Source organism: Halichoerus grypus, chromosome 6, assembly GCF_964656455.1.
Source record: "Halichoerus grypus chromosome 6, mHalGry1.hap1.1, whole genome shotgun sequence".
NCBI classification, from domain to species: domain Eukaryota; kingdom Metazoa; phylum Chordata; class Mammalia; order Carnivora; family Phocidae; genus Halichoerus; species Halichoerus grypus.
Genome location: NC_135717.1, coordinates 4,711,519 through 4,728,407, shown reverse-complemented (window position 1 = coordinate 4,728,407; position 16,889 = coordinate 4,711,519). Strand labels below are relative to the sequence as shown.

Below are 16,889 nucleotides of genomic sequence, written 5' to 3'. Positions count from 1 at the left end.
TCACAGTGGCGGCGATCACCAGAGGATCACAACACGTTCTCACTATGTCCTGGGAGGAAAATGAGAGCAGAGAGTTCCGACCTGGCTTCACGGGTTGTCTTTCAAGCTCTGCTTCCGGTCTTCTAAGTCGGCAGCCTACTTGGACCAGTGCTAAAAGACTTTTCAATATGAGGAAGACAGCGCTGATAAAAGACAAGGTGAACCGAGACTGCACACGTAAAAGAAGACATTTATTATGCTAAATAACACGTTTTATTTTTCGTTTTCCCCAAACACTAAAATAGCACACGGCATAGCAAGTTAGCACACAAACAGAAAGGCAACCAGTAACCCCGAAACTGGTTAAGTCTTACTTTGGGACTCCTGAAAAACTCATGCTCTGAAGGGACCTTTACCAGAGTTCTCAACCACCAGAGGGGTTACCTCAGAAAAAATGTTAGTGTAAGAGATAACTCTGCTCCTGGAAACTGGAAACTTTCTACAGGGGCAGTACAAGGTCTGCCTCCCCCTAACGGAGCTAGCGCTGACGGTCTCGAGGTCATTTCTCTTTCAGGCGACACTGCTAGGGCTCCTAGTTTGAGAAAGGATTATACTAAAAGGACACTGAATATTGCAACTTTCACCGTAGGGCCTCCATTTAAACTGCATTTCAAGGGGAAGGAAAGGGATTTGAGAAAAGAAATGAAATTTTGCTGCAGACCCAAATTATTCTACAGAATGCAGAAAGGGTGGCAGGGCCGAGAGCAAGTAGGGAAGGGCTGATCTGAACAAACGGCCACTCCCACCCGCTGATCAGTCTGAGGAGACAGTATCTGGGACGGTGGCCCTTTAGAATGAGCGCTGAAGATACATAAAGAATGTCATTACATCTTTACGTTGTAACCTGACATTTATATGGGATCTAGGAATGTTCTCCTCGAAATGGTATCCCAACACTGAATGTCTTTCAGGCACAGGTTAAAACATGTTCAAAAATCTCCTGTCACATCAACCAACTTCCCATGAGTTTAAATTCCACTTAAAGTTTGTCCGATCGTACAAACTGAAGCAGGACCTTCAGAGCTGCCCCGTGTGCATCCAGACTCAGTGTGAAAGAAATCATTCTAAGACAACTTTTAAAATTAATCTCACTATTTTTATTATTCGCTTGTACCCTAACTATGGCGTAACGGATTTGCTACTTCAAAAGCTGGCAGAGCCTGTAACCCCAGTATTATTTGCAGATCGTTTGAGGTACTTCTTATACTTGAAAGCATTTTCTCGTATTCTACCGTCTGCTCTGAAAACAGGGGCTCTGGGTGGCCAAGGAAAACACATTTTGTCTCATCACTCAGGAAAACTTCGGGGCGTGCGTGCAGCAGTGTAGACAGGACGAAATGCAGGCCAGACAGTTCCAACTCAAAGCCTAGCCCCTCTAAAAGAGCACTTGGCGGTTCCTCCTCAGAAATCCCCATTTCTGATCGCTTCTGAGGGCACGGTAGTCCTGACGCCCAAGGCTCTCCTGGGCGGCACCATCCTCCGTGGCTGTCGGTGGCCCTGGGCCCTCCTCCCAGCCAGTCCCTCACCAGAGCTTCCCCCACTCTGCAGGACACCCCAGCAAAACGCTCTTCTGCAAGAGCACAGAACACATGCACAGTCTTGCTCTGACCCACTACGGAAGCTGAATTTCTTCTTAATGATTCTTTCAAACACGGAAGCGCTTTGTTGCCGCTGTGAAGCAAGAGGCCGGCCTCACTCGGAGCATTTTTCATTTCCATTGATAACTCCTCGTTTTGTGAACTTCCATCCACATCAACCGCAGGTATTTGCATACAGGAGGAAGAAGGTGCATCTGTCGGGCAAAGGCTCTCCCCCTGTGCCCTTTCAAGTCCATACAGCAGCCTGTCTGAGTCCTCTCCCGCCCCCTTCACCTTCCCGAGGCAGGTGCCCAGAGCTCCCACTCTGTCCCTCATGCTGCGTGTTCTCTGATGTGGTGAGCCTGACGACACGCCTCTGTCAGTCAGCGCAATGCCTTCAATGGATCTCAATATGAACCTGGAAGAGATAATCCAATTAAAAGTATTATTATGAAGACAGAGCCTTAAAAGAGCCTACACACACCGGTACTTCCTAACAAATATGAAGATCTCTTTAACAGTCTCTGGTTCCAAGGATTCCCACATTTTGATAGAAAACAGGATGACAACCTACCAATTAAAGATCACAACAAAAAGAACATACTTAAAAAAATAAACACAGTACTTTATTAATGCAGTGTTTCCTTAAAAATACTTAAAAATTAAAAAAAAAATACATTCTTAGGTTTTGTACTTTTCACAACTATTTAGTTATTTGTGGGTTCAATAAAAATCTGCCCTCTCTTTAATTAGGACGTAACTGGATGACTCTATTATGCAAACCAAGGCCCCTGACGTGTCCTATTTGAGAATGATTCTCAGTGACTCAAGCAGGACAAGCCACTTTTAAGGAATCAAGGTCAACTTTATTTACAGATCTAATGTTCACAAAGCCCTCCCAAGAAAAACCAGCATGGAGAGGTCCCGGCCTACAACACTGCAGCCTCAAGGTGGTAAGGAAGATCACTGGCGGGCAGGTCAGGAACCTTAGCAAATTTTGGAGCCTTGATAAGAGAAGAATTCACCCGAATTTATAGGTACTACAAATAAAAACATGGTGGAGAAAGTTTCTTGGGCTTACCTCCCCACTCTCAGACTCGCCCAGTCCGAGATTCTGCATGAAAACTTCGGGACAGAAGTTGATTTGTGACCTCAGCGGTTGTTCAAGAGCAAACTCAAGGTGACATATGTTAACACTCTTGCTGCACCTGCAACCCTAATGGGACCAGCCTTTTCTGTGACCAAGAATCATCTTTCTTTGCCATAGTTACGCCCCCAATGGAGAAGATATGTCAGGAAAGGCTGTGAAAGGGCCTTGAGACGAGCAAACAACAAGCTTCCTGGGCGTGCTGTCCAGTGCGTCCTTGGGTTACCTAAGTTTATGGGGCCCTGCACCCGTCTGAGCTGCTGTACGAATCTGAGTTGTAAAAAATGTGAGAGGAAGGCAAAATATTTTTAATTTATGCTTCTTTTTGTGTATTTTTTTTTAAGATTTTATTTATTTGAGAGAGAGAGAGATCACAAGTAGGCAGACAGGCAGGCAGAGGCAGAGGAGAAGCAGACTCCCCGCGGAGCAGGGAGCCCGACTCCGGGCTCGATCCCAGGACCCTGCAATCATGACTTGAGCCGAAGGCAGACGCTTAACCGACTGAGACACCCAGGTGCCCCCAAGGCAAAAGATTTCTTATCCGAAGAAATTAAAAATTTTGTTCAGAGGAATGCAATTATTACCCTGTGGATACTGACCATTTCTTACATCCATTTGTACCTCACTTTGGTATTCCTGATTACATGTGTGTGCGTGTTTTGTCTAAATTCTCTTTTAAGCTGATTATAACATCTCGCTAGTTCCTTCATTAATTGAGGAATTTAAAAAAATGTTGACCCATGGTCCTTTAAAAAACAACCATAACCCCAGAGCATGAATACATGGAAAATAAATACATAAACTGTATTTAGTAATTTTTCTAAGAGGCCAGCCTAAGGAAGAACAATCTAACGAAAACACACAACTCTGCTGGGAGAAAGGAGGGATGGAAATGTGGGATGTGAGGCAGAAGAAGCCTGAGAGCGGAGAGCTCATCTCCCACAGTAAGACAAAGACAAAGCCTAAGAGTGAAGAGTCAGGAAGCAACAAGCATGCAATTCAGAGAGAGAGAAATACGCACAAGGAGAACCAGCTGTAGCTGAGAGGCTTGGCTATGGGGACAGAGAAATGGGGGGCAGGAAGCTGCAGTTTCTCTAAGCAGGGGACCTAGCTAGGTGAGTGTGTAAGTGTGTTACATTTTTAAAAAATGTAAGGAGAGTACACTGGGAAGAAAATAAACAAGAATTACTGGAGGCTGAAATAGAAGCAAAAAGAGCAAAGGGAGGGGGCATGAAGCCGACCAGGGCTAAGGGGAGGCGCTGCTCGTGGTGTAAGGGGCGTGGCTCCATCAGCAGGCGATGCAGAGCCACTGAGGGACGTCCGGCCGGGAGACGCTGGCCGATCTGCATTTCCGATTAATTCCTTGGCTGCAGTGTGGTGGCTAGACTGGAAAGGAATCACAGTAGACCAATTAGGAGGCTACTGAATAGCGCAGGGAAGCAGTTGAGGCTGTGGGTGAAGAGGAGAGAGAAAATACTTTTCCACTTGGTGGCAGACGGATGTAGAAAGGAAGAGGACCACAGGTTTCTCTGGCTTTCACTTCTGGGTAATGAAGGCGTCACGAACAGAGAATGGACAGGAACAGCAGGTCGGGAGGGACGTCAAACAGCTCAGATGGGAGATGGGAACACACAGAGTTTGACTGTGGGAACTGGGCAAGCATTTGGATTATTAATAAAGCTGTTAGCTCAAGAGTGATGTCAGAGCTGGGACCTAGATTCTGAAGTCGCCGGCTTTGGAGAGGTGGATAAAAAAGAGAAGACGGTAAGGTACAGAAGGCCAGGATCTCCAAGATCTAGCGAGGGCCTCAAAGCCACCAAGGAGGAAGATTCAAAGCACCTCGAGAAACTCCGTGTCACAGATGCCAAGAGCATCGAGTGCTTCAAAAAAGAGGGCGGTTATGGGGCATCTGGGTGGCTCAGTCGTTAAGCGTCTGCCTTCAGCTCAGGTCATGATCCCAGGGTCCTGGGATCGAGCCCCGCATCGGGCTCCCTGCTCCGCAGGAGGCCTGGTTCTCCCTCTCCCACTCCCCCTGCTTGTGTTCCCTCTCTTGATGTCTCTCTCTCTAATAAATAAATAAAATCTTTAAAAAATAAAAAATAAACTAAGATAAAAAAATAAAATAAAATAAAAAATTCTTAAGAAAAACACATCATTTAATAGGAGCCAACTCTCAGGAAAATTAGTTTCTAACTACTTTCAGCATGTCCTTGTACAAGGACTTGGTGCTGTTCAGAAAATACTTCAGCTAAAGTACCACTAATATAATATGTATTTAGTGACGTTAGAATATGTTGTTTACTGAAGACCTAGTTCTTTAGTAAATTCAGTAATAAACTACGTATTTAATCTCTTGACAAAAATACTTCCGGTCAGTGAAAACATTTTGGCTCTGATCCCTCAACTAGCCAACAAAAAAATTTTTTTTTTTGGCCAACAAAAACTTCTGATACTAGACACACACATTACTTGTATTTTGAGAGCCAGAAATAATTTTCAAATAATTTCTAAACAAGCAAAATATTTTTTTAAAGATTTTATTTATTTATTTGACAGAAAGAGACATAGAGAGGGAACACAAGCAGGGGGAGAAGCAGGCTCCCCGCTGAGCAGGGAGCCCGATGCAGGACTCGATCTCAGAACCCTGGGATCATGACCTGAGCCGAAGGCAGATGCTTAACAACTGAGCCACCCAGGTGCCCCACAAGCAAAATATTTTTTATTGAAGTACAGTTGACACACTATAGATTGGTTTCACGTGTACACCGAAGTGATTCAACAACCTTGTCCCTTATGCTCTGCCCCCCACAAGTGTCGCTACCATCTGTCTCCACACAAGGCTACAATACCACTCGCTGTATTCTCCATGCTGCACCTTCCACGCCCATGATTTATTCATTCCATAATTGAAAGCCTGTACCTTCCACTCCCCTTCACCCATTCTTCCCATTCTCCCACCACCCACCTCTGGCACCCATCAGTCTGTTATCTGTATTTATGGGTCTGTTTCTTTTTTGGTTTGTTCATTTGTTTCGTCTTTTAGATTCCACGTATAAGTGAAATCATATGGTATTTGTGAAATATTTTTATAACTTATTCTCACTCTACTACATATATAGGTACATCACATTGTGCCCAATAAAATACACATAATTACATAATTAACTGTCCTTAGCCCTAGAAATCTCATCCCCACCCCCACCCCCGTGGTTAAGTCTACAAAATGATAAGCAGCATAAACTCTGGCAAACAAACTTATCCACCAACACGGAGACCATCAGAGTAAAGGAAGGAGTCTATTTTGAAGTTCAAGACAGTATGATTCAGAAAAAATAAAGTGCAGTACTAGGGAGTAAGTTCCTGAATGTACTCCCTCACCCGGTAAGAAAGGTTGAGAATTGAACCACAAAACCAGAGGGGTGATGTGTAAGAGAAACAAGATTATCTGGGTCTGTCCATGATCTCCAGGGCAGACAGGAGAAAGGCTCCTCCACAAAATTCCCTGCCTGCGGGAGGCAGCTAACCTGCTGCATAACAATAGGCCTGACCCAATTTGACAGCAGCTGTCCTCCTGGACTGCTGTCGCCTTACCTTCTCTAACCTGAGCTATTAATGGCCTCAGGGACCTGACAGTCTGGATACCACCTCTCGGTAAACTAAAAATAACCTGGCCTCTATGCTTCTGAAAGCCAGCTGGCAAGGCTATTCCCAAAGGGGGCTGGGAAGACGACACAGCTCAAGGAGCAGGCTTGGACAACAATGGGCTTAGAGAGGAGTCCTGCCTCACAACGGCTCGCAAACACGCTGCAGGCCCATCCCCGCCTCGCCTGGCTTCCAGAGCTTCCAGATGTGAACGTCAGTATACCTTAACATCGCTGTGCTCATGACTAAAACAATCAGACTGAGGAGGTGGCCAAAACACATTCCTCAAATTGCTACCTGGGGCACCTGGCGGGCGCAGTCCATAGAGCATGCAACTCTTGATCTCCGGGTCGTGAGTTCAAGCCCCATGTTGGCTGTAGAGATTATTAAGGAAATACAAAATAAAATTTTAAAAAAATAGTAAGACTTAAAAAAAAAAAAAAAGGTGCTACCCAGCTCAAAGGATGAGAAACAGGAACAACTCAGTCATCTCCACATTAAGCTGAATCATAACCACAGGAAACACTAAGAGTGCTGAGTTCCTATTACTAATCATTCAGCACATCCAAATCAAACCTGTCCTTAAAAAGCCAGTCGTGCAGCTCTCGATAGCCACCACCCTGTTTCCTCCTTCTTTCACCTGCCTGCCAGAAGTGCGCTCAGACGTGGGCTGTGTAACAGCTCGGGGACCTCAGGCAATCCTCTGTCCTCAGCGTGCTGTGAGGACCCACTGTGTGAAAGCGCCCAGCAACTTCTCTGACCGGCATTCCAAAAACAGCAGCTATCATCATCCAAGAGTGTTTTAAGGAACAACAAAATGGGGCTGGGGGGGGCGCTCTCTGAAGCAGAAGACGCAGGACTGACCACTGGATGGCAACGTGGAAGTGGCCTCAACACGGGCCATGTGTTTCGTGGAGGGGTAGAAGCCGAGGCCCAGGCTGCAGTGGCCGACCAGTGAATGGGGAGCATTTTAACTTTTAAAATTATTTACAAATGCAAATAACCTTTCCTTCGCAATTCTACTCGTATGATTTTCTGCTACAGATTCAATCAGCAAGTGTTCACGGCGCCCTACCCTGGGCCAGGCATGGTTCGAGGCACTGGTGTTAGGACAAACAGGGCTCTTCTTCTTGAAGCTTACTTTCTAGGTAACATACACTCAAGGACAAAAATGTCACTCACACAGTTTTCACGGCGGTGTAGTCTGGATACGTATCATAGGAGACTGGATATATATATATTTTTAACCAGGATGAAATAGGGTTGAATTCCTCATAGCATAAGAGTTGGGAAGACCTTTTTTTTTTTTTTTTAAGATTTTATTTATTTATTTGAGAGGGAGCGAGCACAAGGGGGGGGAGAAGCAGCAGAGGGAGAGGGAGAAGCAGACTCCCCGCTGAACAGGGAGCCTGATGCGGGACAGGATCCCAGGGCCCTGGGATCATGACCTGAGCCGAAGGCAGACACTTAACCGACTGAGCCACCCAGGCGCCCCCAGGAAGGCCTTCTAACTAGGTTGAACCCAAAGTCAAAAAGGATGGTTTTAAATTTGACTACATAAAAATAAACTTCAGGGGCACCTGGCTAGCTCAGTCAGTAGAACATGCCACTCTTGATTTCAGGGTTGAGAGTTCAAGCCCCATATTGAGTGCAGAGATTACTTAAAAGAAACAAACAAGATTTTTAAAAAATAAAGTTCAGTATGTCAAATATACACCACAAGCAAAGTCAAAACTAAAAAAAACAAAACACTTCTCAACTCTTACCTAACAGATACAAAGCTCTAAGAAATTAAAATCACCAACAATCAACAGAAAAATGAGCAAAGAACATGGGTAGCTCCCAAAAAAAAAAAAAGAAAAAGAAACGTGAAGGAGGCTTTCTCTGAGTACCCCGTTAAGTACGTAATGAAGGCAAGTTGGCTCAAACAACAAAATATACCCACAAGGCAGCCACTCCCAGTATCTCCCCTGCTGGGGCCCTGATCAGGAGCCACCACGGTGTCCCTCCCTCCCGCATTCCGGAGTCTCCCTGCTTCCACCCTCAACTCTGAAGCGCAGTAACAGTGATCCTTCCGAAATGGTTAAACACAGGATTACCATATGACCCAGCAATTCCACTCCTATATCCAAGAGAAATGAAATCATGTCCACACAAACCCTATACGTGAATGTTCATAGCAGCATTACTCACTCGTAACAGCCAAAAAGTGAAAACAGCCTGAATGTCCAACTGATAGATATAAGAGACAAGAGGAGGCTACGGAAGTGTCACAGATTGGAGGAGACATGGCAACTAAATGCAGTGCAGGTCCTGGAACAGGAAAAGGACACAGTGGGAAAAACTGGTAAAGTCCCAATGTGCTGGACTGATGCTCATCTCCGAGTTTTTCACTGTGCTGTGATGCAGTTAGCCTCCAATAGGAGAAGGTGGGCAAAGGGTCTACGGGAGCTCTCTGCACTATTTTTGCAACTTTTCTCTAAGTCAAATCATTTCAAAGTAAAAAGTAAAAAAACAAACCAAAAAAGGGATCCATTCTGGCTCGGAGTTTTTTGTTTTTTTAAATACCCCAGTGTGGGATGAGGAGATGAAGATGGTGTAGGCTTGAGGAAACAAGATAAACCAGATTAGCAAAGAGTTGATCCTTACTGAAAAGGAGTGATGGGGGGGTGGGGGTGGATGTGTAGGGTTCATTATACTACTCTACTTTTGTGTACATTTGAATATTCCAGTAAAGCTTTTTAAAAAAATAATCCTTTAAGGGGCGCCTGGCTGTCTCAGTCATTTAAACATCTGCCTTCGGCTCAGGTCGTGGTCCCAGGGTCCTGGAATCAAGTCCCGCATCGGGCTCCCTGCTCAGCAGGAAGCCTGCTTCTCCCTCCCCCCCTCCCCCTGCTTGTGTTCCCTCTCTCGCTGTGTCTCTCTCTGTCAAATAAATAAAATCTTAAAAAAAAAAATCCTTTAAAAAAGTAAATCACATTAAGTCCCATCTCAGTGAAATATCTCCCACTTCACTCAGAGTACAAGCCAAAGTCCTTACAACGTAGGAGCCACCGTCCCATGTTCCCCGGTCCCCCAGTTTGTTACTGTGATCACAGAACAGAATTAAGAACACTCAGAGGGTACCTGGCTGGCTCAGAGCATGCAACTTTTTTTTAATCAAGGATTTATTTATTTGGGAGAGGGAGAGAGAGAGAACACGTGTGTGTGCCCATGAATGGGGAGGGGAGAAGGAGAATCTTAAGCAGATGCTGCCCTTTTCCATGTGAAAGCAATTCATTTTTTTTTTTTTTTAAAGATTTTTTATTTATCTGAGAGAGAGAATGGGAGACAGAGAGCATGAGAGGGGGAAGATCAGAGGGAGAAGCAGACTCCCCGCTGAGCAGGGAGTCCGATGCGGGACTCGATCCCGGGACTCCAGGATCATGACCTGAGCCGAAGGCAGTTGCTTAACCAACTGAGCCACTCAGGCGCCCAGCAATTCATTTTTATTGGCCCTTAGAAAACTATCAGAAGGTGCTATGGTCTGAATGACTGTCCCCCCAAATTCATATGCTGAAACTCTAACCTAAAGATGGTGGTATCAGGAGGTGAAGCCTCGGGGAACTGTGTAGGTCATAAGAGTAGAGCCTTCATGAATGGGATTATTGTTCTTACAAAGTGGCCCCACAGAGAACCCTAGCCTCTCCAACTATGAGAGGACAAGCAAGAAGGCACCGGCCAGGAATCAGGACTCTCACGAGGGCTTGGCCATGGGGTGCCTTGATCTTGGACTTTCCAGCCTCCAGAACTGTGAGAAATAAATGTTTGTTGATTATAAGCTGCCCTGTCTGTGGAGGTAAAGAACCACTGGTCCTTCTCCAAAGATCGTTTGAGAAGCAACGCCTTGGGGTTGGGGAGATGTCTGGGTTAGAATAGTATCTTGTTCTGTGCAGAGAAGGCCCTACAGCTGGTGCAAGCTTGATATGTTCCAGAACAGCAGGAGGCTGGTCCGTGAAGAAGGTGGCAGGAGATTCAGACTGAGAGGTTTAGGAGCATTGAAAGGACTTTGGCTTTGACTCAGATTGCATGATCTTATGTCTGAACAATTTAAAAAAGTAGTAAAGATTCCAAGATCCTGGTTGCAGGGTCAAGTGCAGCTTGAAATGAGTTTTATTCTGTTGCTTGATGGGGGGAAATTAGAGATTATTAAGAAAATGTTGTAAATGCTTATGAGCTTTATGAAATCTTAATGAGTCAAGTCAAGAGCATCAGCCCGGTTAGGAATTTGTTCTGGCTTCTGAGATGAGGAACAACTGCATACTTTGAGATGCTAAGTACCGAACATGCAGGGAACATAAAACACTGTGGAATCTTTCCATTCAAGTGAATGCTTTCATCATGGTTTGTTTTTCATAAACTTTTGATGTCTCTCTCCTGAGAGAGGGCTACTCCCCCCAGGTACCGACAAACATGTTTTTTTTTAAAGATATTATTTATTTGTTTATTTGAGAAAGAGCAAGAGTGAGATAGCACAAGAGTGGGGGAGCAACAGAGGGAGAGGGAGAAGCAGGCTCCTCGCTGAGCAGGGAGTCCGATGCCGGGCTTGATCCCAGGACTCCAGGATCCTGAGCCAAAGGCAGATGCTTAACGGACTGAGCCACCCAGGCGCCCCGACAAACACATTTATGAAAAAATGGTTTTTAACCTTTTCTTCACTTTTTTTTCCCAAGATTTTATTTATATATTTGACAGAGAGAGAGAGAGAACATGAACACACAAGCAAGGGGAGAGGGAGAAGCAGGCTCCCCACAGAGCAGGGAGCTCAATGCAGGGCTCGATCCCAGGACAGAGACAGGATCATGACCTGAGCGAAGGCAGATGCCTAACCAACTGAGCCACCCAGGCGCCCCACTTTTCTTCACTTTATATATGGTTGGTATCTTTTAACATCAGTAGATACAGATCTAACACACTTTGTATCTGCTTGACCCCTTATAGGACTTTGTGTAAGACTTAAAAAAAAGCCTAACTCAAGGATACAGGTGTTCACTGCACTATTCTTTCACATTTTACATAGGTTGAAAATTTTTCAAAAGTTTATGAAAAACAAACCATGATGAAAGCATTCACTTGAATGGAAAGATTCCACAGTGTTTTATGTTCCCTGCATGTTCGGTACTTAGCATCTCAAAGTATGCAGTTGTTCCTCATCTCAGAAGCCAGAACAAATTCCTAACCGGGCTGATGCTCTTGACTTGACTCATTAAGATTTCATAAAGCTCATAAGCATTTACAACATTTTCTTAATAATCTCTAATTTCCCCCCATCAAGCAACAGAATAAAACTCATTTCAAGCTGCACCTGACCCTGCAACCAGGATCTTGGAATCTTTACTACTTTTTTAAATTGTTCAGACATAAGATCATGCAATCTGAGTCAAAGCCAAAGTCCTTTCAATGCTCCTAAACCTCTCAGTCTGAATCTCCTGCCACCTTCTTCACGGACCAGCCTCCTGCTGTTCTGGAACATATCAAGCTTGCACCAGCTGTAGGGCCTTCTCTGCACAGAACAAGATACTATTCTAACCCAGACATCTCCCCAACCCCAAGGCTAAAGCCCTTACCACTGACTTCAAGGTTTTGTTCAAATGCCACCTAATCAATGAAGCCCACCTGCTCTATTTAGAATGGCAACCAGCTCTCCCAGCCCACCTACACTCCTGAACTCTTTTACCTGATTGGAACAAACGAAATATGGATTTTCAAGTGAGAGGCGAACACGGAAAGACAGGGAGTTGTGGATTTAGAAAGTCTATCAGAAAGGAGACTATGACAGAGCAGTCAGAAGCAGGGGAGAGGGGTGGCACAGAGGGAGGAGCCAAAGGAAGCTTCCCGGGCCTGGTCAGCACAGGGCAGCGTGGGCCATGCCACAGAAGACAAGGACATTGCTCAGTCCTCAGTACAATCTATCATCTTGCTTTTACTAATTTTATTTTTTTAAAGATTTTATTTATTTGCCAGAGAGAGGGCACAGGAGAGAGAGAGAGAGCACGAGAGTACAAGCAAGGGAAAGTGGCAGGCAGAGGGAGAAGCAGGCTCCCCGCTGAACAGGGAGCCCGATGAGGGACTCGATCCCAGGCCCCTGGGATCACGACCTGAGCCGAGGGCAGACGCTTAACCAACTGAGCCACCCAGAAGTCCCACTAATGTTAATTTAGTATTTCATACAGATTCTCATTTTTCTACTCCTTGTATTTCAGATTCTGTATAAGTAGGATACTAATGACTCTAGCAGATTAAGGCTTGCTTGCAATCAATATTTTTTTTCAAAATTTTTAAAATTTATTTTTTAAGCTTGCAAACTATTTTAAAATCAAGCTCCTAGGTTTACAAAGCCCTTTTGCATCTATTTTCTCATTTAATCATCTTGCATGTTAAAGAGGTATCAACCGCCTGAAAAGGTCTACAAACAAACGATGCAGGGGTCCTAAGTAAACATGTGGGACACAGTATCCCTTATTCCAGCACCCCCCACGGAGAGGCCGAGGACACAGTGTGGTGAGTAAAAAGGCAGCGACCCGCAGCTGTCCTCTTGCTCAGATTCTATTTCCCAGGGCACTTCCCTTTACAAGAGGCCAGAGTAATTAAATAAACCCTTAAATCAGGTTAATTTAATTAGTGATTTTCCACAAATGAACAGAAACTCTAAACCTGCAGGGGTATTTAAAGTCGCAGCTTAACTATCACAGTAAAGGAGAGAGATACCCCGCGCCCACTCTCTCCCCACCTCAGCACCTGAAGTGACTGCTGCTAATCCTGGATCAAGCCCAAGATCCAGCCTAAAATCCTCACACAGTTCTTAGCCGCCAACGAACCTGGTGACCACTTTGTGCCTCCCCCGCTCCCATCTCACCACTGACCTGAGAACAAGCCCACATGCTACTCCTACAGCTCAGCTCTCAGGCTTCTCTACAGCTGTGCTGCACCTGGACTGTTACTCCATGTCAAGTACACCATGTCATCCATCACGGGCTTTTGGGGTTGGTGCGCGCTGAGCCCTTCTGACTGCCCAAACCACTCAAAGTAAAGCTAATTTCCCTCCTCCTAAATGCATCTACCTTCAATCATTGTGGTGCAAATTCCTTGTTATGAAAATTGTACTTGAATAACATTTCCTGAGATTCCCAAACAACCACAAACAACTGTGAGATTTGGAAACCCTAAGCATCACATTAGAAGTGGAGTCCTTTGTTCCTTATTGCTTATGGAACAAGCAAGCCTTCAGTACTCTTGCAATGAAGAGAACAAAAGTGCAAGATCATATGGATATTGGTGATCATGCAAGTCCTCTCTGAAATCAGAACTGAAGTGTGAGGCTGTAGGAAGAACAGCTTGTGCAAATGCCCAGGGACAGATATGCAGAGAAGAGTAGTAAGGAAGCTGTGAGAAAGAACAGTAAACAAGAAGCCAGTTAGAGAGGTTGGCAAAAGCCAGATCCGCTGGATAAAAATATGTGAACTGCATTCTGTACGCAATGAGAAGCAGTTTTGTTCTGTTGTTTTGTGGGAAATGACACCTATGGTAAAAAAAAAAAAAAAAAAGAAGAAGAAGAAAGAAAAAGACTTCTCTACTGCCCAGTGGAAAACAGATGGTCCAGGTGAGTGATTATGGTAGTTTGGACTAGAGGGTAATCATACATAGTTAAGTGGACATGTGACAAAGGTGATTTTTTTTTAATGATACAAAACGTAACTTTTTTTTCAAAACATGATAATTTTTAACATTATGCACTAGGTCTTCTCTTACAATAGTTCTTGTAATTCTACATGTGACTGCAAAGCATTAACGCAATTCTAGACAAAAGGTTCCAAAGTAGGCGCTTGGCGGGGGGGAGGGGGGGTGTCAAATGCAGACTTGTTTTGTTTTGGCCACAAAGTTTACTTTCTTAAAACTTGAGTTGATTTGGTATCTAAAAATCAGTATTTCCAATTTCTACTGAAAATCACTGTATCTGGCAAACAACCGTTGGCTAGTGGAAACTGGCTAGAGCACAGGCTTTCTGGTTTCTCCCCAGTCTCCACACCTAGCACCCTTGACTCCTTCATACCACCTGCTGGAAAGATATTTCAGTTTTCCACTCTTCCAGTCTGGTACCTTCGCTTAGGGTGCCAGAAGCCCTTATTCACATAAAAGTATCCCAATTTGAGGGGCGCCTGTGTGGCTCAGTCATTAGACGTCTGCCTTCGGCTCAGGTCATGATCCCAGGGTTCTGGGATCAAGCCTGCATGGGGCTCCTTGCTTGGCGGGAGGCCTGCTTCTCGCTCTCCCGCTCCCCCCTGCTTGTGTTCCCTCTCTTGCTGTGTCTCTCCTGTCAAATAAATAAAAAAAATCTTAAAAAAAAAAAAAAGGCAGATTCATCTCATCTCACCTTAACACATTTTTTTCTTTTAAAGATTATTTATTTATTTGAGGGAGAGAGAGCACACAGAGTGAGTGAGAACACGAGTTGGGGGGAGAGGCAGAGGGAGAGGGAGAAGCAGACTCCCCGCTGAGCAGGGAGCCCGGTGCGGGGCCCGACCCCAGGACCCTGAGATCATGACCTGAGCCGAAGGTAGACGCTCAACCGACTGAGCCACCCAGGTGCCCCTCACCTTAACACATTTTTTTTTTTTTTAAGATTTTATTTTATTTATGAGAGAGAGAATGAGAGAGAGAGAGCATATGAGAGGGGGGAGGGTCAGAGGGAGAAGCAGACTCCCTGCCGAGCAGGTAGCCCGATGCGGGACTCGATCCCGGGACTCCAGGATCATGACCTGAGCCGAAGGCAGTCGCTCAACCAACTGAGCCACCCAGGTGCCCCCACCTTAACACATTTTTGATCAAGAACTGGTTTTAAGTAGGGGCACCTGGGTGGCTCAGTTGGTTGAGCGACTGCCTTCGGCTCAGGTCATGATCCTGGAGTCCCGGGATCGAGTCCCGCATCGGGCTACCTGCTCGGCAGGGAGTCTGCTTCTCCCTCTGACCCTCCCCACTCTCATGTGCTCTCTCTCTCTCTCATTCTCTCTCTCTCAAATAAATAAATAAAATCTAAAAAAAAAAAAAGAACTGGTTTTAAGTAGCCTGCCATCACCAGTAATAGGAACCAAAACCTAAGGGTCCAGACACTGAGACAATTCCATCCTGATACAACCAAACCAGAGGGGACAAAAAGGACAACACCTGCATGGTCTCAACAGGCCTGGTCCTAGCACTCAGGCTCCCTCATTTTGCACACCAGGGAGCAACACAAGTACTGTCAGACCGGAAGCTCAGCGAGGGCAGGAACCTGTCCCTCCTCCATCAAAGCCTGTGCCAGGCACTCCAAGATGTGTAAACGGAATCCAATAGGAGCTCCGCATTTGACCATCTCTGATACACTTACAAAAGAAAATTCTCAATCTGACGACTTTTCATCCCACTAGAAAAAGGCATCTGTAATTCAAGGGGTGAAGGAATGTCATTTACAGCAAAGGTGATCTCCAAGGTGCTGGGTGTGTCTACTTTCTCACATCCGAACATAGTTTAACTCTGAAACCTTCTGCGTCTCTGCCTCCTCCACTTCATTCTCCCTCATCTTCAGCCTCACCCCACTCCCACTCCGACCAGGATAAGTAAGATACATCTATCAAAACCCTAACCCATTTTAAGTTTCAGAAATAATTTGTTGAAAAGCTTTGTAAAGTTAGGGAACTAACAAAGTCAACCACAAACCCACCTCGCAAACCCAACCATATAATAATTTTCTGGGCCAAATTTCCTCTTCAGGGCTTTTCCACCGGTGCCAGCATCCACCATCCCCGCGGACCCCACGCCCCAGCTGTAGGCCCTCAGCCGGGGCAAGCCGCTCCACCCCGCCCCCAGCCTCGTCTGCAGAACGGGAACAACAATAACATCAGCGGGTTTTCCTCCCGTGGGGTTGCAGGAGAAATGCACAGCGCATACACTTAGCACCCGGCCTGGCAGCTCCTGTTAGCATCCTCGCCGTCCCCGGGCGGGATGGGCCGGACCGCGCTGGGCGGACAGGCGCTCGGGGAGGGTCGGGGGAGGGGGGCCCGGCGGGCGCGGCTCACTCACCTGCAGGCGGACGTTGAGCATCATGGAAGCCACGATGTAGAGGTAGGGGAAGTTGATGCGCAGCCGCCAGGCCAGGTCGAAAAAGATGAGCAGCGTGCGGGTCAGCCCCTTGCAGAAGACCCCATAGGAGCGGGCGGCGGCCGAGCGCGAGAGGCGGACAGCCAGGCCCGACAGAGCCGCCGCCATATAGACCGGCGCCCGCCGCCCGCCCGCCGCGCACCGACCGGCCGCGGACCCGGGCCGCCCGGCGCTCCGAAGCCCGCCCGCCCTCTCGGCGCCGCGTCGCCCCCGGGCCTCCGCCCCGGCCGCTGGGCCGCGCTGGGCGCGCTGAGGGAGCGAGGGAGGCGGCGGCGAGGTCGGGGGCGGGCGGCGGGGAGTGGAGTCCGCGC

General features: G+C 46.4%; 1 protein-coding gene across 1 annotated transcript; it reads right to left on the bottom strand.

The window, feature by feature from the left end:
* Positions 1–209: 209 nt before the first annotated feature.
* SMIM10L3 (small integral membrane protein 10 like 3) lies at positions 210–16,841 on the bottom strand. The gene is made up of 2 exons (XM_078074308.1): positions 16,501–16,841; positions 210–2,034 (listed from the first exon to the last, which is right to left on the bottom strand). The coding sequence occupies exons 1-2, from the start codon at positions 16,684–16,686 to the stop codon at positions 2,014–2,016; spliced, it is 207 nt and encodes a 68-aa protein (XP_077930434.1). The 5' UTR covers positions 16,687–16,841; the 3' UTR covers positions 210–2,013.
* Positions 16,842–16,889: the final 48 nt, after the last annotated feature.

Bases quoted from the DNA above. Each gene is read 5' to 3' on its own strand.
- SMIM10L3 (XM_078074308.1), bottom strand. From the start codon at position 16,686: ATGGCGGCGGCTCTGTCGGGCCTGGCTGTCCGCCTCTCGCGCTCGGCC. The intron at 2,035-16,500 runs GTGAGTGAGCCG...TATCTCTTCCAG, and splicing joins TGCTCAACGTCCGCCTGCAG to GTTCATATTGAGATCCATTG.